This window comes from Vulpes lagopus, chromosome 3, assembly GCF_018345385.1.
Source record: "Vulpes lagopus strain Blue_001 chromosome 3, ASM1834538v1, whole genome shotgun sequence".
NCBI lineage: Eukaryota > Metazoa > Chordata > Mammalia > Carnivora > Canidae > Vulpes > Vulpes lagopus.
Genome location: NC_054826.1, coordinates 144,047,146 through 144,072,990, shown reverse-complemented (window position 1 = coordinate 144,072,990; position 25,845 = coordinate 144,047,146). Strand labels below are relative to the sequence as shown.

The 25,845-nt window shown below is 44.9% G+C and overlaps 1 protein-coding gene across 1 annotated transcript in view; it reads right to left on the bottom strand.

Annotated features, from left to right (window-relative positions):
- ABCA4 (ATP binding cassette subfamily A member 4) overlaps positions 1-25,845 on the bottom strand; it is a 128,766-nt gene that overhangs the window by 83,121 nt on the left and 19,800 nt on the right. The window contains exons 6-11 of the mRNA XM_041748552.1: positions 24,355-24,552; positions 10,645-10,734; positions 8,040-8,280; positions 6,886-7,025; positions 6,145-6,261; positions 5,270-5,467 (exon numbers count right to left, since the gene is read on the bottom strand). Coding sequence (XP_041604486.1) covers positions 5,270-5,467; positions 6,145-6,261; positions 6,886-7,025; positions 8,040-8,280; positions 10,645-10,734; positions 24,355-24,552 — 984 coding nt within the window. The remainder of the gene's footprint in view (positions 1-5,269; positions 5,468-6,144; positions 6,262-6,885; positions 7,026-8,039; positions 8,281-10,644; positions 10,735-24,354; positions 24,553-25,845) is intronic.

Below are 25,845 nucleotides of genomic sequence, written 5' to 3'. Positions count from 1 at the left end.
TTCCTGATGTGAAATTCAAGACCTGAAATTCAAATACACTATGTAATTTAAATACATTGTGAACTCTAAATAGTATTCCATCTGTGCCAGGCCTAACCCTTCACGAAATAAATAAATCAAAGGAAGGGGTGTGTATGTTTGTTTTAACTAAAGGGTAATTAGAGGAAAAATTTGTTAATTTTCTATTTTTTTCTCAAGAAGAAAAATATATGTGAATATGACACATATAAATTATGACTATAAAAGCATACATATAGCAGTTTAAGAGATTAATCTATATGAAGACTTGTTTGCCTTCGGTCTCCTTAAATTTGGGGAAGAGGATGATTTGAACACCTGCAGAAATGAATCTCTCCACATGTTAGAGATGTGATGCTCCCCAAACACCACCATCACCCCTTTACCTAGCCTAATGTCTACCTTCTTACTTGGAGGGATGCCTTTTGTTCATTCCTTTTTTCCTGCTAAGGGCAGGGGATCAGAGGAAAGACAGAATGTGATAATGGAATGAATGAGATTATAGAATCCCCTTGTTGAGGTGGTGCTCTGAGGACAGAAAAAGTTCTAGAGCCACTAGACCATTGTTCACAGAAGTTACAAAATGGTTCCCAGGGCATTTATCAACAATTCATGGCCATCTGGAAAGGAGGGCATTAATACACCCACCTAACAGCCAAGGAACCCATAGCCTAACTATCAATGGCATGAACTATACGCTCTGCACACTTCTCTCATTTTGTCCTTACAACTCTATGAGGTCTGTTATCTGGATTTTACAGATAAGAAAATTGAACCTTAGCAGATAAAGTGAATTTCTTAGAGTAACATAGCTCAATAAGAAGCAGAGATTCAGGCCCATTTGTCCTCACTGGACAGGTGAGAAAGTTCTACACTCAGTGGCCTAACATGGCATATAAGTGACCCAGCAAGGCAGTTCCAGGAGAATAGGAACTCTCTAGGCTACTTAACGGAATGTCTAGTAACTAAGACCTCATTCCAAATAGAAAGGAAGGAGATTTAGTTCTTTTATTATTTGAAGAGGAAACCTATTGAATCATTCCCTTTTCCTATAAAGACAAAATCTCTTAGTTCTCAGAGCTTCTATTACTGATCAATATCACATCTGAGTGTCACATTGACCTAGATCAACATAGTTTTCATTTAAAGGACTGTTTTTGCTTGAATTGTCCCAAAATGATTTTTTTCTTTCTTGGAATATGCAGGGAAGTAAGCAACAAGGCTGGCCTAGTCCAAGGCATATTGAAAAGGAGTGCTTCCGACGCGTCTTAAACAAGTCTGTGAAGGAACATACTTGCTGCCTTGTCCTGGAGAGACCCTTAGAGTCATGGGGAAAGAGTTTTCATCCCACTCTGCTATTGAGCAGTTGTCAGGATGGGAGCTGGAGGGTTTCTTGAGGCTCTACCAGACTTCACAAAGCATAAGAACAGAAGCAGAATATTTCAGGATCAATTGCAGTGATTGGTTTCTTCCTCACTGCACATTTCTCCCTCCTGCATTTTCCTTTCAGTTCAGCATCCCCTTGCTTTCTTCCTCCCTCTGACCCCTGCAAAAGCAGGAAGACCAGAAACCTCATCATAATCACCTGCAGGGCTTCTGCCTCCATCAAAACCCCTCTTAGGAACCCCTGAGGGAGGCCACTGACCTGTGGCCACCACAGCCTTTGCTTAGGAGCATTTAGCTCAGTTAATGGGATTGCAAGGCCCTCGGAAGTCTTGGTGGCTGAGGCAGGATGTAATTAGCTGCTCATAATCCCTAGAAGGGCACCAAGAACAGCTCAGTGGCTAAGTCTGATTTCACTAACACTTCACTGTTCTCCTCCTGAGCAGTTATTTTTGGTTGGTTTGTATTTTGTTAAAAAGTTAGTATTAAAGCACTTACTATATTCCAGGCATTGTTCCAAGTACTTTGCGTGAATTAATTCAGTTAATTCTCCTATCAGGTCATTAGGTAAGCACTATTAATATCTTCATTTTATAGATTCAGAAACTGAGGCACAGTAGCAGAGGTTTGAACCCAGGCTATTTGGTTCTAGAAACTGAATTCTTATCCATCTAAGCAACTGGTGTATCTTAGGTACCTGTTTGCTACATTAAGCACAAACTACACAGTAAAAATAATCCTTCAAGAAAATGAGACCTTTATATCACCAAGCAAATGTAAAATCAAACAAAAGACAAGAGGTATTCTCTACTCCTGCGGTAACTAACAAAACACTGTGAGAACCATGGCACTCCATTCTGCAAGAATGAAGGAATAGAGCTCTTCTCTCCCATCCATACTCTCTCCCAGAGCCCTGCCTGTGTTATAACCACAGCAGGTAGATGGTGGTGACGTGGCCAGGGATGGGGACATATGTGGTACAGAAAGCTCAGAGGTGTGAATGGCTAAACTTATGTTGAAGCAGAAGTGACATTTGAGAGCCGAATCTCAAAGAAAGAATGAATGGAGGTTCAACAGATGGGGAAGGAGAAGTCATTTCAGGCTTTTTTGCCTTCTGTTTCTTCTTTTGGGGGAAACAGCCTTCTCTACTTCCCAGTAATCCTGCTCAGTCCCTGAGATTCAGATTAAACTAATTTAGCTTTTCTTACCTCATGGTGGGTATATGACCCACACCTCCCTATCATGGTACACCATCCCCCCAGAGACTCAGAGATTCGAAGAGCCAGGCCAATCAGAAAACTGTCCAGGTGTACTGTTTATGCTCTGGGAAAACCATTCCCTCTTTCTGCAGAATGTCTGGGGTAAACATGACCACTGAGGACTGTGTGTAGCTGATGCCCCACCAAATGGAGAGGGCCTCACTGAGATCGAAGCCAGGCAGAGGCAAGCACAAACATGAGGTGGAAGGGCACAAGGGTCTCATGGTGGCATTCAATCCCTAGATCCCCTGAATTTCCAGGTTAGGTCAACCAGTCAATTCTCTTTTTTGTTTAGGCAAAAGAACTCTATCAATGGCAACATGTGCAAAGGGTAGAAGTATGAGCAGTTGGGGTATGCCTGAGGATGGCAAAACGGCCAGTGGAGCAGACCAACAGATCTGTAAGCGAGCCTTGACTGCAAAGGTGGGCTGTGGCAGGTGTAGAAGGCATGTGTGTTCCCTGGGTACTGAATCCCTGAAAGTCTGAGAGTAATGACAGCAGATGTGTGTTTGAAGTGGAGATCTGGTGGCAGTGTGGAGCAATGCCTGAGCCAACAGAGACGGCTTGGAGCCCAGGGAGGAAGCCATTGAAACAGGCTGGTAGAGGCATGACAATGCTTCCAGAACTCAGAGAGCCTTAAAAGCAAGAGGTGGAGTTGAGAAATGTTCAGGAGATAGACAAAGTTCAGTGTGATACTATGATTTATAATAAGATATATGTATTTGGTCTTTGTCTGTTTCTAGTACAGAGCTCCTAAAACCTTTAGAACTTCCTAAGAAATACCATTAAAATGTGTTTTGTGGGATCCCTGGGTGGCACAGCGGCTTAGCGCCTGCCTTTGGCCCAGGGCGCGATCCTGGAGACCCGGGATCGAATCCCACGTCGGGCTCCCAGTGCATGGAGCCTCCTTCTCCCTCTGCCTGTGTCTCTGCCTCCCTCTCTCTCTCTCTCTGTGTGACTATCATAAATAAATAAAAATTAAAAAATAAAATAAAAAAATAATAAAATGTGTTTTGTTATGTTCATAAGGTGACTTGTGGACTTCACCTAAGGATGAGGACTGGTTGCCAGAGGAGCCAACCATGTGATTATAGGGTTGGAAGGGAGGGGTAGGGAGTGGGCTGGAAGCTAAGTTCCATCACTAATGGCCATGGTTTAATCAACCATGCCTAAGTAATGAAGCCTCCATGAAAACTCAAAAGGATGGGGTTTGCAGAGTTTCAGGGTTGGTGAACATGTGGAGATTTGGGGAAAGTGGTATGTGTCCAGAAAGGATATAAAAGCTCCACACCCTTTTCTTATACCTTGCCCTATGTATCTCTTCCATTTGGCTGCTCCTGAGTTACATACTTTTATAATAAACCAGTGATCTAATGAGTAAAATGTTTGAGTTTTGTGAGTCACTCTAGCAAATTAATTGACTCCAAGAAGGGGTCATAGGAACCTGCTATCTGAACCTGTGGGCAGAAATAGGAGGGGAATGTCTGAAGTGGAGGTGGGTACCAGTATCAAGGGACTGAGTCCTTATTAACCCAGGGATCTGACGCTATTTCCAGGTAGTGCCAGAATGGAGTTGAACCACAGGAAACCCAGCTGGTGTTGGAGTTTCTTAGTGGTGGGGGAAAAACCATCATGTGTTGGATTTGGGCGTATAATTATCCTCAGTGACCAGACATGAAAGAGGCAGCAGAGGGATCAGAAAGGCAAGCTCTGATTCACCCAGATGTGGATGTGATCTGCTACACATAACAGCTACAGGATGGGATTTAACCTCTTTAAGCCTCAGTTTCTGCATCTGTAAAATAAGAATGGTAACAGCATATGCGTCACAGAGCGCTTGTGAGGATGAAATGAGTTACCATGTGTGAAACCACTGAACACAGGGATTGGCACAAAGAAACACTCAATGAATGATAGCTGTTGTACAGAAGGTAAGGAAGAAAGGTAATTGAGGATGACCTTAAAATCTCTGGCTTGATAATTTGGAATAATGCTGAGGACCAGGGTCAGGGTAGGAAATGCCACAGGAGGACAGGTTTTGTGGAGAGGAGAAAACAAATCTGTTTTGCGATATATTGAATGTGATGTGCCTGTAGAACCTGGAAGTGAGAGTTTCCAGCAAGCAGTGGGACCTCAGAAGTTGAGTCATGATGGTCAATGATGACTGAATCTATGGCAGGCAAGAGAGGGTAGAGGACAGACACAACTACTTCACCAGCTACAAGGGGGGAAGGAGCAGCCCAGGAAGAGTCAGGGAGCTATCAGGGAGCCAACACATCAAGAGTTGTAAAAAGGGAACTTTTTATTTTTTTTTTTAATTTTTTTTTAAATTTTTATTTATTTATGATAGTCACAGAGAGAGAGAGAGAGGCAGAGACACAGGCAGAGGGAAAAGCAGGCTCCATGCACCGGGAGCCCGATGTGGGATTCGATCCCGGGTCTCCAGGATCGTGCCCCGGGCCAAAGGCAAGCGCCGAACCACTGCGCCACCCAGAGATCCCAAAAGGGAACTTTTTAAAGTGTGGATATGCTATTAGAGAACAGAATCCACCCTGTATGGGAACTGTGAGAATTCCTGGTTCATCAGCGGGGAAAAGGAGATGTCTTACCTCCAGGTATTTGCTAGCCAGGCGCAGGGTGCGATCTGTGATGTTAAATACATCCCTCCAGTCAAAGTTGGCCATGTCATCAGCCTGGCTCTCTCGAGGACCCTTATGTAGGAAGTTCAGCATGGCTTCTGCAGTAATACCTTCCTCACCAAGCTGACTATTCAAAAAGCCTTTCACTGTTGGGTTCTCCAGGGTGTCCTTAGGATGAAGCAAAACAGTCACAGTATTTAGAAATTCCACAGGATCTCTGGTCTTGTTTTCCAATTTTTAATGAATAAGGATAGATGTTTAGCTTCCCTTAAAAAGCTAGTGGGTTTTACTCCATGATAAGGCATGCCTATCTATATTCCATTTCCCCTGAATACACAGGTCTCTATAGAAGGAAAACATGTATGTTGGGGGTTGGGGAAGAAGGATAGGGAAAATGGTATATAGGAAACTTTTCTTTTTCCTGAAACTTTCTTTTTTTTAATGGGTTTTTTTGTTGTTCTCTTTTAATCCCTGCTATATAAGATTCTGACCTCCTGGCTTTGCAAATCTGGAAATGACAGCAGACAGACATACTTGGTTGAGTCTACAGTTATAGAGCTGGCCCCCTGGGGAGGTAGCCATTTGAATCTGAGGCCCTCAAGTAAATTTATGAAAGCAAGGAACTTCAGGAAGCCACTGACCAGTTTTTATATTTCCCCCAGAATTCAAGAAACATTTCCCACCCAAAGTTGGTGACTCTACTTGGTGACAGCTTCCAGAACTAGTGCCTTTATCCCTTGCTTACTATCTTTTGATCCAACTCCAGCAGATCAACCCTTTACTGAGAAAAGGAAATTTATGGAACTTTCTTGGTCCTTCTCTTCCCCTCCCCCTGCCATCCGTACTCTGATCATGGTCATCTGTGTGCTCCTGTCAAAGAAGTACCAGATCTGGGGGCCTACTTCCTCCCAGGCTTTGACCAACTTCCTAAGGCGTTCCAGTTCTTCAAAAGTTGAGTTGGCCTAAAACCAGAAAGAGATAGAGACAAGAACAGGGAAGAAAAACATGAGAGAGAACTTTTGATTGGATCTTCCCTGCTCCTGTCACAAACCCTGAGTTTAGGAGAGGCTTTCAAGGAAGTGTCTTTACTTCCTCAGTCTACTGATACTTCCCGGAACAATCTGCTATTTCCTGGCCTCCACACTGCTAGAATCTAGCTTCTTAAGATCTCAGAGATACTTGTAATAGTGACAATGTCATTGTCCTGGAGCCTCATTAAAGCTAGATTTGGACTCCCTGTGAGGAAATGCTCTTTCTCACTTCCTGCCTTTGTCTCTTCTAGGGAGCCAGGATTCAGAGAACTGTGAGCTCTTCCATTAGGAATAAAATTTAGGCACTGGGGAAGAAAACCTCCTTGTAAGTTTTGTAGAAAAGGGAGGGCCCAGGCAGGGACTCGGGCACAAAGCATTCCAATGATGACTGTAGATGGGGGAGGATCCCAAGACTCCACTAAGCAAAAAACAAACATAAGTCTTGCTACCAGGAGACTGAGTGCTTGAGCAGGCGCGTGCATGCATGCGTGTGTTCTCTCCCTCATTCTTCTGGGAGGTCCAAGGTAGAAAGGACAAGACCAGCCAGGATCTTACATTCTGCAGTATTCTGCGTACTGCTGGAGAATCTGGAGTAAAGAGGATTTTTCCCATCACCAAAGGCTTTGCTGCTCTCCAGGCTATTTTGGTGAGAGGGTTTGACTCCAGGCTCTGGATCAGTGCATTACAAAAGGTCGCTGCCAGGAGAGAAGGGACAGATTTTACAGAAATTCCCTGTTGCTCAATGCTAAACATAGTCATTAGTGTGTTCAAATCACATGTCTCATTCAACTTTATGCTGGAGGATTTGACAAATAACGTAAATTAATAGGCTGTACCCCACCAATAACAAGCTCATCATTAGTAAGTAACAAAATGCCACAGTGCATCTCAATAAGGGCCTCATCAGAGAAACAAAGAATGGGGCTTGCCCTGTGGTTTATTCTGCTTTAGAAAGGAGGTTAAGAAGCCTGCCTGGGATTACTACAAGGAACAGATGCCATTCTCACATGAAAGGGACATGAGGCCAAATAAAGCCTCCCCTTGGAATCTCAGCTTTAGCCTCAATAATTTCCCTTTACAGAGCCGCTTAATTTCTTTGTCATGTGGGCTATTTTAGGACCCAACTACTTTTGGTACATGCCTTGCTGCCTCTTTGCGATTTTAACTCAAAGGTCATGTCACCCAGTTGCATTTCTTCCCCACCCCACCTTCCTTTACCCCATAGAAGCCTCCTCCTAAAATAATAAAAGGTGGGAAAGATGGCTTGCCAGAGACTTGCCATTCAGAATGTAACTCAGTACTGCACAAACAGATTTTCACTGTACCATGTTTGTAAAAACATCTCGCAGCCATGTTTACTTGTCAGGGCCCTTCTGACCCGAGCTTTGGTTGCAACTCTGGGCTGTCTCCTCATTTATCTTCTCTTCTCTAGAACTTAACCCTAGTTTAATCAGATCAGTGGGATATGTCCCCTCTGTTCTCTTTCCAAGTGGGTCTCAGTTCTTTCCATAGTTCATATCCAGAATTCTTTATGAAAATTTCCCCTTTCTTACAAGGGAAAATGGACTTTCTGGGAGCAAAAGCCTCTCTGCCCAAGTACCCTCAGCAAGACTGACTTAACCCCAGGACTGGGTTTCCCTGGAAGTGTTAAACCATCAGCTTCACCAACATCAGATGCCATTTTTATATACATGACTCAGAAAACTTACTTGTTCTTTTGTCATAAGAATAGATAGGATCCTTCCTTGTGGAGTCAATCCCTAAGAAGGCCTTATAGTTATTGTCTTCATACCAGTTGAAGGAGAACACTCGAGAGCCTCCTCCCTCTGGGTAGCCACACAAGAGGTCAGACAGAATGCTCATCAGCTGTGCAAAGGTTTCTGGACCGCCAGTCTGCGTGAGAGGCCTGGTTACCCATAGCAAGTCTTCAACACTCGGTCGATGGATGAACTAGGGCAGGGCAAAGGCTTCAGGTTATTTTAAGGCAGCTAGAATCATAATCACTCTGATGCCAGAGCTCCAAAGTATGGGGAGACCTCCATATATGCATTTGACTTCCTTATTTATTTATTTATTTATTTATTTATTTATTTATTTATTTATTGGCTTCTATATTTAAAAGAAAACATGCATGTTCTCAGCAATTCTTAATCCAGCTGTGAAGTAAAAATCTACTGCCATCTATTCAGGGCCTAAAAGGAAACTAGAATGAGTCTTAAAATAAAAAAGTTAATCCCAATATATTTTAATATCGCTTCTCTCTTTTAATCCCCTTTATCTGACTTCCTTGGGAATGTGTCCTTGGAGAAATGTAGTGAGCATTTTTTTTGCAAGCCAGTTCTTGGGTTCTGTTACCCCATCAAGATGGGAATACTGGGGGAAAAAATGGAAACAAAATGATGGAGGAATGGCTCTGTCCTAGAAAAGCAAGATCACAGCAAATTTCTTTGGCCAAGTAGTTTAGAATTTAGTTTCTTATATTTGGAAAATTATCTTGTTAGCTTAATTTTACCAAATGTGAGTTCTCCCATTTCCCTGAAATATGTGGTTTGTGGTTTATGCGTGTATGTACATGTGTGTGTGTGTGGGTATGTGTATGTGTGTTATGATCCAAGCAAATATAGAACAGATGAAGTCTCCATTCTTGGAAGAACACTTTGAATTGTGCACCAAACTAAGAAGAGGCTGGTGGTCTTCTCCTCTCTGTATGAATACCCATGGCCCTTGCTGGACTCATCCTTTGAAGGCAGATCTGTAATGCTGAGAACTAAGTTGAGGGTTCCAGAGTTGCCAGGGTCTCAGCACCCATATGCCATCTGGCTTTGCTTTAGGAGAATATGTAAAACAAAAACAATGCTCCTTTTATTCCTCAAACACACTTATTACTACTTTTCAAAGGCAGTTGGGAATTAAAAAAAAATTAGGATTCAGTCAGGTGAGACTGGAACAGCTTCCCTACTTCAATAAGTGATGTTTACCTGTCATCCCTGTCTTTGTCCACATGCCAACACTTGCCCTCTGAAACTGTTGAGCACTGTGTAGGATCTACACTGTGAGTCATGCCTATAATCATCACAATCACAGTCTAGGCTTCAATAATAAACTTGGAATCTCAAATTGCTTCGAAAACAGTAAGTCTTATGACAGTCTTGTAAGGGGTTATTATCATTATTATGTTGCTCATTTAATCAAAGCACTTGGAGATGAAGGGGCTGTTCTAGGGTCAAACGGTCTAGTATCAGTTAATATAAATGGAGCCATCTGCTAAACTGAATTCACAAATGCTTACACTTGCTATCTAGACAGGCAAAAAAACTTTTGGGACTCCCACGCAGACTGAGGAGTGTTGATGGGCTTTGGAGACTTTTTTCACATTCCCTATCATTTTCAACTCTATTATACTGATAAGAATTTTTTAAATGCTCACAAAGAAAAGAATGTTAAACAGAGACTCCCACTAGAGCAGGTGGCCATCAGTACAATGAGCCTTTCTCTGACCCTTCCTGAACAGCAGGGCTCACACTCTGCCCAGGCCAAACTTAGTTTTATGGACACAGATTCCACAATGCAATTTTCCAGGTTGACTAAGCCCATGTCAGCTGCGAATACTGAAGGGAAAAATTTGGGGGGAAAATTATGCTTCACCTTTTGCCTGCCTTTCATAAGACACATTGCACTTGAAGGTAATTGTTTATTTCACATTGCTCTTCCTCATTAGATTGTATGTTTCACCAGGGTAGTGACCATACCTGTCTCTTCATCATCACACTCCCAGCACCTCTCACCTATTTAGTAGAGAATCAATTTCTATACAGGAAAAGGCTTGTGCAACCAGATGTTAATTGAAGCACGTACATCTTTCACAAAATAGCATAAAAATGTCATTTTTTTTCTTTGTGATGGAATGAGTCAACGTATTTAAGACATTTTAAAATAATGCCTATAAGCACTATGTGTATGCTATTGCTATTAGCAGTATAGCTATAGGTGAATTGTAAAAGCATAACAGGATGGACCACATCAATACGGAAGGACTTAGATTCAATGTTACTCCACTGATAATATGCCACACAAGACATGGTGGCATTTTTTCCTAGGTGTGAAATTAGGATGGTACCCTTCTTTTTTGCCTCCAACCTAGGAGCACAGGTAATTTAGGATATGAACAAGTGCTCTGAAATTGCTAGGTAGAAATTTCAAATGTATTTCTCCTTGAACAGGTCTGAGGTACAATTAAACTGTTTGATACAATACGTATAGTAAAATGGTGGAAAGATATAATAACATTATCATTAGTATCATCAGGCCGCTTACCTCTCGAAACCTTGATGATATGTCAGAAAATACTCTTCCCCAGGATCTCAGATTGATACCTTGAGAACTGCTGTCTAGGAGTGTGGGAAGCTGTAATTGATAGGAAAAAATATATGTGTGTATATACATACATATATGTATAAGGTACACATATACACATGGGTGCTATCTGATCTCCTTATGCTTAACAACATTTCCTCCCTTTTTCCTAATCACAGGACCTCTTCTGCTAGATTCCTTTCAAAAACAAACTTATTTTATCTAATTGAGAAAATCAAAGGTTTTTATTCCAGGTCTGATTCCAGCCTCAGCTCCCAGTTGAGCTAGCCAATCACAAATAATTTCACAGTGACATTAAATATGCCAAAGTGATTCTGACTGCTGGTTTAGCAACACCAGACAAGCCTCCTGGAGGAAGGGAAACAGTGCAGCTGCTGATCTGTAAAGGAAGGCTGAGTGCAGAAGTGCCCATCTGTGCACCTGGGCTCTGCAGACACACTCGGACTTCCTTCTTGTTCACATCTTTGCTTCCCTTTGAGGCTTCTTCAAGTAGGTTGTGGCTCTTCCTCTGCTTAACACTACTTTCTTATATGGAAGATTTGGCTAGTTATATCATCTTTCTTTTAAAGCTGCTGCTGGCAGCTTTGAAGAGAAGTTTCCTTGCAAATTATCCAGTTGGCAGTAGTATTCTGGTGACCCCAGGCCCAGGAGCCAACACAAAACTATTGACGCACTTTCCACCTACGTGGGGAATGTGGAAGCCCACAAGTTTGCTGGCTCCAAACCTGAGCCCAACATGAACAACTTGTTTTCCAGAAACCAAATTCAAGTCCTGAATGAATGACTTCATTCTCTATAATCTCAAAACTGATTGACTCACTGATCATGTGTCTTTTAGGACTGAATTCTATGTTTTAAGATGGCAGTTTTCTTTCTTAAAAAAAAAAAAGATTTTATTTATTTATTCATGAGAGATGGGGGCGGGGCAGAAATACAGGCAGAGGGAGAAGCAGGCTCCATGCAGGGAGCCTGATGTGGGACTTGATCCCGGGACTCCAGGATCATGCCCTGGAGCAGCCAAAGGCAGGCACTAAACCGCTGAGCCACCCAGGGATCCCCAAGATGGTGGTTTTCAAACTCAAGTGTGCATCCTGACTATGTCTGCAGGGGCTCTGCATTTTTAACAAGATTGGTGTATAATTCTGACTCAAGTATCTATAGACCACAAGCCACAAGTCACAGGGTGGTTCTCCTAAATAATAGGTTGGCTGATCCAGCTGCAGCCCAGCTGAGAAGCAGGTGAAATGAGGTTTCGGGCAGCCCAGTCTCCTTCCAACTTCTAGACACGGGCCTGCCTTGCCTTCTCTCTGCCATGGGCGCAGGGGCCCTCACAGGCTCTCAGACCCTGCTACTGAAGAATAAATACAGCCACACTCCTGGAACATTGGCATTCCTGGTTCATTTCCTAACAGTAAAATGAAAAGCTTTGTTGTGACGGCTACGAAGCAGACAGGAGGACAATTTATCAGAGGAAGTAGCAGCAAAAACACTGTTGAACTACACCACTGAGAAGCATCTTTTCTCCTTAGCCTTCCCACTGGGCCTAGACATTGGTCTTGCCAGGACTTCTTTTCAAACTCCTTGAAAATAGTTTCAGCGTACTCTGGGCAAAGCACTTTAATTCCTGCTATGGTTCCAAGGGAGGGTGGGGCTGAGAAGAGGAGGTAGGGAGGAAGCCAGCAGGTAAAAATGTGTGCCAGTGGCAAGTTATCACCAACTCCTGTGATTCACCTCCTGACTACTCCAATAAGTTCTAGTAGAGATGAAAGGAGATCTAAGAGATACAGCAATAAAATGCCATGTGTGGACTTTATTTTAATTTTGATCTGAACAAACCAGCTGCAACAATCAGAGGGAAAGTGAACATGATTAGGTATTAGATAATATTAGGGAATTATTGTTATTTTTTTTGGTGTGATCATAGAATTGTGGTTTTGTTAAAACAAGTAAGTTTCCATGTGTTAGAGATACATAGGGAAGTATATATGGGTGAAAGAATATATTGCCTGTGGTTTGCTTTAAAAGATTTCAGGGGGAAAAAGTAAGAAACTGATTAAACAATAATGGCCAAATGTTGAAAACATCTGATGAAGCTGTGTGACGGATCCATGGGAGTTCACTATATCATTCTCTCGATTTTTATGCTTATTTCTGTAAGAGAATGATTTAAAAATAAAAAAAGAGGCTTTTTGCCTGCGAGAATAAATAGCTAAATGAATGAATACTAAATAAATATTCTCTCCTCTCTTTTTTCTCTTCCTTACTAGGACTACCTTTGCGCATGCTCTCCTTGTCTCTCTCCCAGAACATTTTCATCAGAATAGCCTTTCTTGCTGGCCTCTTGTCTCTAGATTCCTCTCTTCTAATGTATTCCCCACACTGTAGCCTGAGTTACCTAACAAGTCAATGTAACCACGTCACCTCTCCCGCTTAAAGATCTTACATGGCTCCCTACTACCTCCAGGAGAGAAGGTCAGTATCAGGGCTGGACACACATGGCTTCCTCTCTAGCCTTCTCTCTTGCTTCTCTTCCATCGAACTGGACTTCCTTCTACATTTTCTAATATGTATGTCTACCTGATTTTGTAAACGGTGATAATGACTGGCTAAAAAACTACATTTCCCAGCCCCCACTGTACATGGGGTGGTCATGTGACAAAATCCTGACCAATAAGATATCAGGAAAAGTCACAGAGTGGGACTTTTGGAGAAAGCCTATTAAAAGAGGGCCCTCTGCCTGCCTGGAACGTTGATGTGCTGGGGGAGGTACAGCAGATATCTCAAGATCACCAGATGATCAAGCACATGCTAAGGATGAGTGATGGAAACAAAGAAGAGCTTAGGTTCTTGAGAAAATTTGTGGAGCTTCCATACCACTCCTGAATAACCCACCACAGGACTCCGCTTTGCGAGGAATATGAAAGCCATTGGTTTTCAGCATTCTGTTACAGCCAGTAGTAGTTTCTGAATGACATAATTACACATTTGAGAAATCTGTATAGACGGTCTGCTATGTGCCAGGTGCTGGGGGGTATAGCAATGATCAATACAAAGTCCTCCCTTTATGGAGTTTACCTTCTAGAATCTCACTGATGTATCTTCAGCTTTCTCTTCACTACCATCACATTATATGTACTCAAGATCCTCCCGTGTGAAAGAAAGAACTACTTCTGATGCTTTATTCCCCTGTAGCTACAGTCTAACTGCCTTCCTTCACCCTTTATTCCCACACTTCTTGGAAGAGTAGTCTATGTTCAGTTTGGTACTTCAGTTCCTCACCGATACTCCTGTCTTTCACCCTCACCATCCAACTAAGACACCTGAACATTCTAGTTAAATCTCTAGTTTCCTCCTCCTAGTTTTTAAGTCTAATGGATACTTTTGGTTCTTGCCTTTTCAGATCTCTCTGCTTCTCTCAACACTTTTGATCATGTCCTTTTCATCCCCTGATGTCTGTGACACTGCTCTTGTCTGGTTTGCTCTAACCCTCCTCTGCTTCTTCATGAGCTCCTCTGCCTCCACTGTCTCCTTCATTACTGGGGCTCCTGAGGGGTTCCATGGCCTTGCTCCTCTCACACTGCCTACTCTCCCCAAATCGTCTCATTCCCTTTATCATTTAATCTTCTACCTTTTTGTTGGAGACTTCTAACTCTGTGCCTCTAACCCCCAGCCATCTGCTGGACCTTTGTCCAGATCCAATTCATCCTAAACTGATCACATCACCTTCCCCAAACCAGTTTCTGCTCCTGTACAGACTTCATCAGCTGGTGGCACCACCTTCTGCCCTGTCACCAAAGCTAAAAGCCTGATAGTCATCACTGATTCTTCCCCACTCCACCTCATTGTCAAAATCCTCAGCCTGGAGACATAGGAACTGGTACTGGATCTGAGTGTGGGGAAGGGTGAGCCCTCTCTTTGCCAAGAGGGTAGCCAAGGGGTATCTGAAAAACTGATTTAGGAGGAAGCTAGAATCAAGGACTGGAGTCCTTGAAGTCCTAAGAAGGAGTCCTAAGAAGCTGTGCAGAGAAAAGATAACCAGGTCCTACATAATGGGAAGGGATCTAAGAGGGGCTAGGAACCCAGAACACAGAAAATAAAGAACTGTTACATTTATGTGTCCAAAGAGATTGGACATCAGTTAGTCACCAGCTCCTAATTGCTTTTAATTACTTCCCCTTCTTTATGAGTTTGGTGTCTGTTTTCCTTTCTTGGCTGTGGGCTGGAGATGATCTGTGGCTGTGTTCTGCCCAAGTGGGCATCTTCTCTCCATGCCCCTTCCTTTACCTCTGTAGGTTCTAGGCACATTCTGGCCTTAAAACTCTGTCCTGCATCAAATTCAACACACTGAAAAGCACCCGTGTCTCTGTCATATCTATAGGTATCTATATCCACATATCAATATAGCTAGATTTCTTTTTTTTTTTTTTTTAAATTTTTTTTTATTATTTATTTATGATAGTCATACAGAGAGAGAGAGAGAGAGAGGCAGAGACATAGGCAGAGGGAGAAGCAGGCTCCATGCACCGGGAGCCCGACGTGGGATTCGATCCCGGGTCTCCAGGATCGCGCCCTGGGCCAAAGGCAGGCGCCAAACCGCTGCGCCACCCAGGGATCCCCTATAGCTAGATTTCTATATATTTTTAAGGGCTCTTAATTTTGCTTCCGAAATTATTTGGCTTTCAGTAATTCATTTAATGAATGATCTGATATGATTTCTCAGCAATCATTGCAAATACTTAGGAATGTTTGTAAAGTGGGAAAACCTGAATTATAAACTAGATTTTTGAATTTCAAATTTTATGAACACTAAATTTAACAATAAAGTTGAATAATATTACCTTCCTCAAACATTCAATGTAATGCTTATTGATTTCAGTTTTAAAGCTTTTCTTTGTATTTAAGAGTCATATTTTTTTATTTTCAAGTCTCATTCTTGTAGGCCTCTGTAGTAGTAAAGCTACTATACCCATTACTTTAGAGCTGAATAAATAAAATAGCCAACCCACCCCATTTCACTGCATCTTTATCACCTCCCCTAGTAGGCAGAGTCAACTCCTCTGAAACCACCTCAACTTCTCCAGAAAGCCTTCCCTCCCTCACTCCATGCTCTGTCTTCCTTCGCCATGACGTCTGTGCTCCTCCTAGCCACGACTAGATTCTCAGCGTGTTCATTTATCACTTTTATATTGGTTTGCTATTATTTTTTTTAAGATTTTATTTATTTATTCATGATAGAGAGAGAGAGAGAGAGAGACAGGGAGAGGGAGAAGCAGGCTCCATGCCAGGAGCCCAAAGCGGGACTCGATCCCAGGACTCCAGGATCGTGCCCTGGGACAAAGGCAGGCACTAAACCACTGAGCCACCCAGGGATCCCTGGTTTGCTATTATTTTTAATATATCTGTCTCTCCACTATACTGTAAACTTTATTTTCTTTTATATCTTCAGGGCATGGTACATAATAGATGCTCAATAAATATTTTGTATTAATTAATGAGTAAATCAACTAAAATCTAATGGGAAAAAAAACAGAGTCTAACTGAGGTTTTAGGTTCCATGAGGTATGTCTCTAGAGATATGATGTGACTTACAGGAAAGGAGTGGTCAGTCCCATCTACAGATGAGGAAGGTAACACTTGAGCTGATGTTTGAAAGAAGACAAGGTGATGATCCTGAGGGTGAAGGGAGTGTTGTGGATGCAAGGGGAGGGCCAGGAATTCCAGGTGGAGACAGAAGGTGAAGAGAGAGTGACCAGAGAGACAGCCAGATAAGAACAAAACCAGGAATTTGAGGGAGAGGGAACAGGAGAAACAATAGCTTGAGATGCATTTTGGGATCTAGTTAACACTTTCTTTTTTTTATCTTGTTAATAATTTAATAACATTAGTTATTCAAATGTTTACTGAGCTCCAGCTATGTGCTTGGTACCATAGTTACAAGTTTTTTCCTAGCTCTTTCCAGTAGAGATGGTAAATGATGAGGGTCTTGGATTCACATCTCTAGTACCACTTACATCTCACAACAGTGCCTGGCACCCCTAGGGAGCCCTCCATACATATCTGGCCACCAACTGTCTGACTGATGTTGCCATAAATTATAAAATAACTTTCCCAGGGCTCTTCTCTTCCTTTGGTTCCCTTCCCCATTATCAATTCAAATTCACGTGGATTGTTACTGCCAAAAGAATTGGAAGAGACTGAAAGTTTATTTGAATGGAAATGTAAAAACATTTCTGGAAAAAAGGTCATAGACCAAAATGGCAAGCATCATCTCTCTCTCCCTCTCTCCCTCCCTCTTTCTCTCCCTCACACACAGAGAGACCACTGCCTCCTATGCCAACAAATTCTCTTAATTTCCCAAATAACAAGTAACCCTTCCATGTCACAACTGGGTTCAGCACTGTCAACACAATTTCAATGCCTGATTAGGCCTCCTAAGAAAGACTGGATATATAAATAGGGCTGTGGAAAGGGTATGTCTCTATCATTTCCCATCAGCTATGGTTGGTCTTTGGGGGATCCCTGGGCCTTGATTTGTACTCAAAAGAAATGAATAGAAGGGCCTAGCTGGCAATCAAGAAAACTCTGACTATACTAGGTCTCTGTTTGTGTTCTCATGGGACAAGAGATATGTCTGTCCTTTGGAACTATGTAATATTTTTCTTAAGGCAAAATAAAGTGTATTAGCTACTAAAAAAAATCCCAAAACATTTGTTTAAGCAATATTTGCTGATCCTTTAGACCTAATAGATTAATCAAACATATGCCACTCTGCCAGCACACAAAAGAACATTTTGTGAGTTGCAATTTTTGTTCATTTTACTTTCTCTGATTCAAGAAGACCATCTAGAAAACAGTATTATTTCTAAGCTGAGGATCTACCCAACACAAGGGTAAATATGTAGCCTTCAGTTAAAAAAGGGTGTTTACAGGAATGACATGGCCTTTCGGAGCTGGTGGAAGGATGAGCTGCTGTCTTGAAAACACCCAGACAGAGGTGAGAAGCAGATGAAGCACTGGACAGACAGTGCAGGCTTGCTGTGTTCAGTCCTGGGCTGCTGATACAGGAAATCCAGATTTATCCAGGAGGGAAATTGTTGCTAGGCAACTGGGAGAATGTGGATTTGAAGTATGTTTGTTGCAACCTGACAGTTGTTAAGCATCAGATGAAAAGAGAGGAAGCCGGTTTCAGTGGTGAGGGGGCGACCAGGAGGGGACACCCTGAGTACCAGGAAATGCGTCATGAGTGGAGAATTCAGACTAAATCACTCAGGGTTGGGGAAAATGCCAAGCTGTCTCTACCAGGAGAGGTCACAGAGACACGCTGTCTCCCAGGACTGAAGGGGACAGAGCATCTGAATGAGAGGGTGGGCTCTGGGGTATGTGAACAGACAAGCGATGGAACTTTCTTTGGCTCAAAAGAAACTAGGTCTTTTTTTTTTTTCTCTGCTGTGTGACTTCAGTCCTGATATTTGTGGTTGATGAAAGCAGAACTGAGTTTGGAATCTAGGGGCAGTCAAAAGGTCAATGCATGAGACAGATCTCTTGCTAGTCTGAGGGGTCTGAGAAAGAAGAATGTCCCACGTAAGTGTTTAAGAAGAACATTTCCAGGAGTGTAGCAATGACAAGGGAACAATGGGGCTTCTGCAAAGCTGCTGCATTCTTGCTTTGGTAAGAGCAAAAATGCTTTTTGTTTCCGAGTGCTTTTCCATCTCTTCTCTTATGTGAATTTCTGCTATCATTTTCTGAGACAAGTAGCACAGATCTTGTTAACTTGATTTTACAGATGGGGAGTATAGCACACTAGGGGCCAACCCCGAGCCAGAACCAGTGTCCCGACCACCAGATCTCTGTGTGCTCCAGCGGGCGGTCCCGCCTCTGGTCCTCTCACCATTGGGTCCCATGCTCAGGGGAGAAGCTGATTACTTCATGAGTAGAGTGAAGGAAGAATCTGTGGCTGTATTGAGACACTTTAGGAAAGGGCATATACTAATGGTAGGTGGGAAGGAAATTTTAATGCAAAAGTTCTTAACAGGGGCCTGGATTCAGAGGTGCCATGAGTGCCAACCCCTTATGTGTCTGTGTGAACTCATATTTCTCTAGAGAAAAGGGCTAGAGCTGTTATCAGATTCTCAAAAGTAGTCCTAATTCATAAAAAGGTTAAGAACTACTGTTCTGGGGAGAGACAAACTATCAAGACCAAAATCCTTCTCAAAACCAGTATACCCTGGAGAGAACCTGATCCCTAGTACATTGGTTCTTAATCTGTAGCAGCTTCATAAAGGCCAGGACCCAGGACCCATTATTGAAAGAGCAACCTTCACAGGGGTCTTCTTGAGTCTGAAGTGATTTTAATTTCGACTTCTCAGTATTTTTTTTCTTTTTAAATCCATAAAAACAACATCTAATCTATCATGAAAATAAACTGTGGCCCCCCTCCTGTGTGTCTGGAGCCAATGACAACCATGTCCACAGGCCGAAGGCACATTTGATGTACATTAATGTTTCTATTTCCTATTTCCTTTGTATTTCTTCTTTACTGAAATTCATTCACCCAGGGGAGACTTTGATTATACGAGACACATAGTTTTATAGATGCAGACAGAGCAAATACTAATGCTGTAAGTCAAGTATACTTGCTGCGGGCTTCATAACTTCCAAAAAATAAAAAACCTATATTCTAACTTCATTTTATTTTCACCCAACAGCCCTGCTGCCCCCGAAACCCCACCCCGTACTGCTGGCACTGGGTATCACTCCTTTGTCTCCTTCCCTCTCAAAGCCCTCCCACAGAAGCCGGAGAAAGTTGACAATCCAAAGATTCAGAATCCGAAGGGAGAGGAAATCATGAGGTGAGGTCATTAATGGAACCTCATTATAAATTCCTGGAGATGTGGGGCTTTTCTAGAGGACTGTGACACCGGTAGTGTCATCTGAAAATCGAAATGCTCAGAGATCCCAGAGGACAGAACCCAGGCCCAGCTCACACCGGGCAGCAAGCCGTCCACCCACATTTATTCCCAACCACTCAGCAATCCAGGGAGCAGAGCCAAAACCAAAGCAGGTCATGGAAAGGCACATATAGTCAGGGTCCCCGAGGCTGGGTCCTTCCACCCCTCCCCAATCAGTGTTCAGCCACCCCAGTCAAAGCGACACGGGTGAAATGAAGTCAGAAGAGTCGAAACTGCGACAGAACAGTGGCTGGGGGCAAGTAAAGAAAACGGAATCATGCGCCACTGGAGGCGATGGCAAAGGGGAAAGCCAGGGGCCAAATGCCAGGGAGGCCAAATTTCCTCTATCGACATCCACTGAGAAGGGGGAAGGGAGGGAAATTCAGATTTCCCAGCAGCGTGGCAGGTCTTGGCACAGCCTCGGTTCCCCTGCCGAACTTCCACAAATAAACATTCAGAGCAGAAGGGACAGATTTGCTTCTCAGCAAGATTTCAAAGCTGCGCACCAGAGTCGGAGAGAAAACAGGAAGGACTGCAGAGGGAGGAGGGAGAGGAGGGGAAGGAGGAGGAGGAGGAGGGGGGAGGGGGAGGGGAGGAGGGGGAGAAGCAGGGGGAGGGGGGAGGTGGGGGAGGAGGAGGGGGGGAAAGGGGGAGGAGGAGGAGCTGGAGACAGAGGAGGACGAGGAGGAGGGGGGGGAGGAGGGCAGAGAAGGAGGGTGGGGGGTGGAGAAGCAGGGTGAGGGGGGAGGTGGGGGAGGAGGGAGGGGAGGAGGGCGGAGGAGGGGGAGGGGCGAGGGGAGGAGGGGGAGGGGCGAGGGGAGGAGGGGGAGGGGGAGACAGGCGCAGGAGAAGAGGAGGGAGGGGAGGAGGGGAAGGAGGAGGAGGAGGGGGGAGGGGGAGGGGAGGAGGGGGAGAAGCAGGGTGAGGGGGGAGGTGGGGGAGGAGGAGGGAGAGACAGAGAGGAGGAGGAGGAGGGGCGGGAGGAGGGAGAGGAGGGGCACGCACGCCTCAGTTGGGATCAGACGGGAATGGTCCCAACCCCCCGCCCGAACTGACTGGCTGACGGGGGTTCCGAGGTGGAGGTGCGCACGTTTCAGGTGGCGCCCGCCCGTCCGCACGACGCGCGACACCCCTACTGTGGTCTCAGGCCGGAGCTGCTGGTTTCCAGCTGGCGGCGTCCACACTCCCACACTCGGCCTGAAGCGCCCCCCGCCCCCAGGAGGCCCGGCCGCCCCGCCCCCCCTCGCCCCCAGGAGGCCCGGCCGCCCCGCCCCCCCTCGCCCCCAGGAGGCCCGGCCGCCCCCCCCACCCCGCCCCCAGGAGGCCCGCCCCCCGGCCTCGCGCAGTCAGGGCGCGTGCGCATGCGCGTGGGGCCGGTGCGCGGCTCCGCGGGCACGTGCGCTGGGGGCGCGAGCGCGTGCGGGCGCGGGGCGGCGGGGGCGGCGGGGGCGGCGGGGCCGGCGGGGCTGCGGGGGCGGCGGGGCTGCGGGGGCGGCGGGGCTGCGGGGGCGGGGGGGCCGCGGCCGTGTTGGGATTGTCTGGGGGTGAGAACCGGGCCGGCCGTCTCCAGGGGGCCGAGGGACAACACCGCCGCCTGTGCCCCGGGGCGGCTCCTGGAGGTTGCGCGCCCGCCCACCTGCCCACCTGCCCACCTGCCCACCCGCCCGCTCCTTCCCGGGGCGCGGCCGCCCGGGCTCTCGGACATCGCGCCCCCTTGTTCGTGAGTGAGCGCTGCCCTGGCAGGTGATGAGCCCCCGTCCGCGCACTGGTGAACATGCGGATGGGAAACAGCCCGGGAGAGCAAGCAGGGCGTCCCGGTGCTGGGGCTGAGGTGGCTGCCCGCCAAGCAGCTGCAATAACAGCCTAGTTCCAGAGGGGCCCCCACCCCTGGCCCTGGAGCAGCCCTTGCTCCCCCAGCGCCCCTCTCGGGCCGAGGGTCTTCCCCAGCCTTTCTGTGCTGCCTCAGGGTTGTTGTGCTGAAAATACGGATAAGATGGGTCTAAGGAGCAATAAAAGCAAAAATCCTATCCTCATGCCTGCAGTTTCTTTTGGGTTTTCTTATTAGTAATTTTTTTTTTTTTTTTAGTGTTTAGCCCCTCTGTCCATTTGTCAAATGAAGAAGCACATTTCAAGGGCACCACACAGTGTGTTTGTCTTCTTTGCTTGCACCCCATGTGTCCTGTCTGGGTCTTGTCTTTCCCCACAAAAATGAGGGCAGTTACAAGTAGTCCTGGGGACCCACCTCCTGTTGGATTTTTTTCCTCTAGGCCCTCTCTGGAGTTAAACACTGTCTTTGTCAAGAGAATGGCAGGGAGGATGGGTCCACAGCATCCTGGTCTTATGGGTGATCAAATGAAAGTGCTTTGATGCCTTAATGGCATTTGGAGGTGCTATCATTATGCTTGGTCTGCAGAAACGGAGACAGTAAATGAAACCCCTGTGTTCTAGGTCAGTGATTCTCAACTCGGGAATCAAACTCCTATGTTCCAGGTCAGTGATTCCAACCCAGCTGGACGTTGGAATGATCTGGGAGTATGGGCCAGGCATTGGTAGCTCTTAAAACCTCCCTGGGTGGTTCATTGTGCAGCCAGGATAAGAACCACAGCACCAGCACCCAAATGCTGTCGCTGTTGGGTGTTTCTAAATGCCAGTTGCTGTGACGTGGCCTTTTGCTTTTCTTAGGCTAAGAGTTCAGTGAGGATGGTAGGGTCTTGGTTGGAGCCTTGGCCTCAGCACAGTGCCTGGCCCCTAGAAGGCACCCAAGTCAGATTTGAGTGCGTGAACACAGGTACAGAGGTAGTGAGCAAGCACACAGGGTAAGTCTCAGATCAGTAAGGGTGACCAGCCAAAGTTCTCCTCTAGTTTCTGAACTCCAGAACTTGCAGAGGTAAAGATTTTGTGGCCTTTCTCGTGTGATAAACATTCTGAAGCCAGTGACCTGAGCTTGGTTCCAGTGCCTAATGGAAAGTTTTGCCCAGGTCTCCCTTTATCCTGCTACATCCAGAACTGTCTTCCTAGGATTGCTGGTCATGCTCCAGGGGACATTTACCTCTACCAGCAGCCAAGGTACTTCAAAAAGAGATGCATGACCCTACGTTTTTTCTGTTGCCCGGAGGATTGCATGATACTGGGTGCCCAGGGACATTAACGCCTCTGCAAAAACAGATGCTGGTCCCTAGCTGTGTTGGTGTTCAACCACCCAGCACAGGGATCTTTATCACCTTACTCTCTCTTATGGTTCTGAAAACAAACCAACGAGTGCATCTAAAATTGACTTCCTTTTGGAATTTTGGACTGAGAGGTTTGAACCACATGCTTTTTTATTCTCCCCACAGCATGGGGCACCGAGCGGTCTTTGCTGGGGTCCTGGGCTCTCAGTGGGGATGGCTTCAGAAGTGCCAACCCCTCTTACCACTCTGGAGGCCTACCCTGATGAGCTGGGAACACTGTGGAGTAAGGTTCCAAGGGAAAGTCTCGTTTTAAAAGGAATGAAGTGTGAACTCTGCCAGAAACTGAAGGGTCTTGTTTTATTTTGTTGTTGTTTTTAAAGCCTTCAACTTGCTTTTTAAGACAAGCTGAGAGTGGGTTTTCTGGGACTTGAGAGAGCAATCAGAAAAAGGCAAAATACAAATTCCTGAACCAAGTTCTCATGATTGACATATCCTACAACACGGTTTCAGAAATTAAAATGCAGGCACAAGAAAAAACACAATTGGATCCTAGAAACATTATATAATTGTAGAAATTATTATATATATTTATATTTATATTTATATTTATATTTATATTTATATTTATATTTATATATGTCACCTTCTCTGAAGGATTCTAATTTTGAGTGTTTCTTAAAGCATGGCCTACAATGACCTCCATTGGAATCGCCTAAGATAACAGGGCAGATGCTGGGCCCAACCTAGATCTTCTGCATCAGGCTCTAGAGATGGCAATTTGGAATTTGCATCTTTTACCAGCTTCCCTCACGATGTTCATACATTTGGAAGGGTGAGAACTGCTGTTCTTCACCTCCCTTTTTATAAATCCCTCTCATTCTTCTAGGAAAAGAGGAGGTATTATCAGTTCCCAAGAAGTGTGTCTGGGATGCAGTTCTGGAATACAGGCTTGAGCAAGAGGAAAGCTCTCCAAATTGTTGAGATTGTGAAGTTTTCTGTTATTCTTTTCTACCCAGAAATAGCAACCTTTGTGGTCAAGAGCAGACCCAGAATGTGAAGCTCTGATTTATTGAAATGTATTAAATGGTTTGCATCTATTCTTTCATGTATCTTTTCCTGCCACTCTATAAAGTATTATATTTGTTTCATAAATTGAGCGATGGGGCCAGCCAAGGTCAATGACCTTAAGAAATAATAAGGCAGGGAGTCAAACCAGGTGTCCTCCTTTCCACACTGCTAGAGGTGGTGGAAAGGATTTATTCCACATTTGGAGTGGACTCAGAACGGCCACAACCACGTAGCTATTGGTGAACCAAACAGTGACTCCTGGGTGCCCGGGCCACTGCTCTAAAAATATTAGCCGTCAAGAGTCCTTGGGTCTTTGGAGCCTGGAGCTTCCTCAAGGATTGTCTTGAACACCAGGCTCATGCCCTCTTGACTGTCAATTTTTCAGTCCCCGATGACTTGCCACCAGCCTCTGCTGCACCCAGGAATCACCTTCTAAGGGGTAAGAAGCTAAATACTTCCCTTACCACACGGAAGAGCTTGAAGAAGTCCACATTGGCATACAGAGTGTCTTCCACCCACTGTAGGGTGCCCTGAGAGAGGGAGCACATGGCATCACGCACTGTCTGTGCCCCGCGGCGCTGGCTAAAGATTATGAAGCGCTCCAGGAGAGTCTTGCTGCAGGCAATATCCTTCAGCATCAGGTCTGGGACTCCATGAGCAAACTGCAGGGAATAGAAGCAAATTGGAAACCTCCCTGTGGTAGAAGAATACCCACCACCCAAAAGATGTCTGTGTCCTAACCCACAGACCCTCTGAATACATTATATTGTAGGGCACGGGGGATTTGGATTGCAGATGAAATTAAGATTGATAATCAGCTGACTTTAAGATAAAGAGATTATTTTGGGTTATCTAGGTGGGCCCCATGTAATCACAAGGGTTTTTAAAACGCCTGGTAGAGAAGGGAGGTAGAAGAAACAATGTCAAAGTAATGTGATGTGAGAAAGACTTGACTGGCCACTCCTGGCTTTGAAGATGAAAGGAAGCCACCAGCCAAGGAATGACAGTGTCTGGAAACTGGACATGGATTTCCCTCTAGATCCCCCAGTAAGAAATCAAACCCTGCCAACACTTCGACTTTCAAACTTCTGGCCTCTAGAACCATAAGATAATAAATTTGTGTTATTTTAAGCCACTAAGTTTGTGGTGGTTTGTTATAGCAGTCACGGGAAACTAGTATACTCCTGTGCCTCATTTTACCAGAAAGCCCCTTAAACTGTGAGAGATCCATTCTGAGCATGATGCTAAGGTATCATCAGCCCTAGTTCCCTGAAGCTGAGGACAGAGAGTGGCTAGAATGCGTTTGGAATGATGGCAAATGTCCAGCCCCCTCTCTCCTTTCTCAATAGATTTAGCAAATAAAAATGCTGGATGTTCAGTTAAATTTAAATTTCAGGTAAACAATGAACAATTTTTAATACAAGTATTTCCCAAATAGAGTCCAAATTAGATGTACTTATCCCTTTTTTCTTTTTTTCTTTTTTTAGAGATTTTATTTATTTATTCATGAGAGACACAGAGAGAGTCAGAGACATAGGCAGAGGGAAAAGCAGGCTCCGCACAGGGAGCCCCATGCGGGACTCGATCCCTGGACCCAGAATCACACCCTGAGCCAAAGGCAGCCACTCAACCACTGAGCCACCCAGGCATCCCTAGATGTACTTATCCTAAAAAAATTATTCATTTATCTGAAATTCAAACTAACCTGGATATCCTGTATTTTATCTGGTGACCTCAACTGCTGGACAGCCCACATCCTATAGCTCCTGTGGAGTTCATGGACAATGACTTTGGACAGTGAATCACAATCCCCATGATGGCCTCAAAGACTAAGGAAGCCTCAACCCTGGCCAAGGACCCTTGGCCACCTAGGACAGTAACTGGCCTCCTGGATTCTTGGACTTCGAACACCCAAGTACCATGAGCAGGGTCATGAGCTTCCCCGGCCTCTGTAG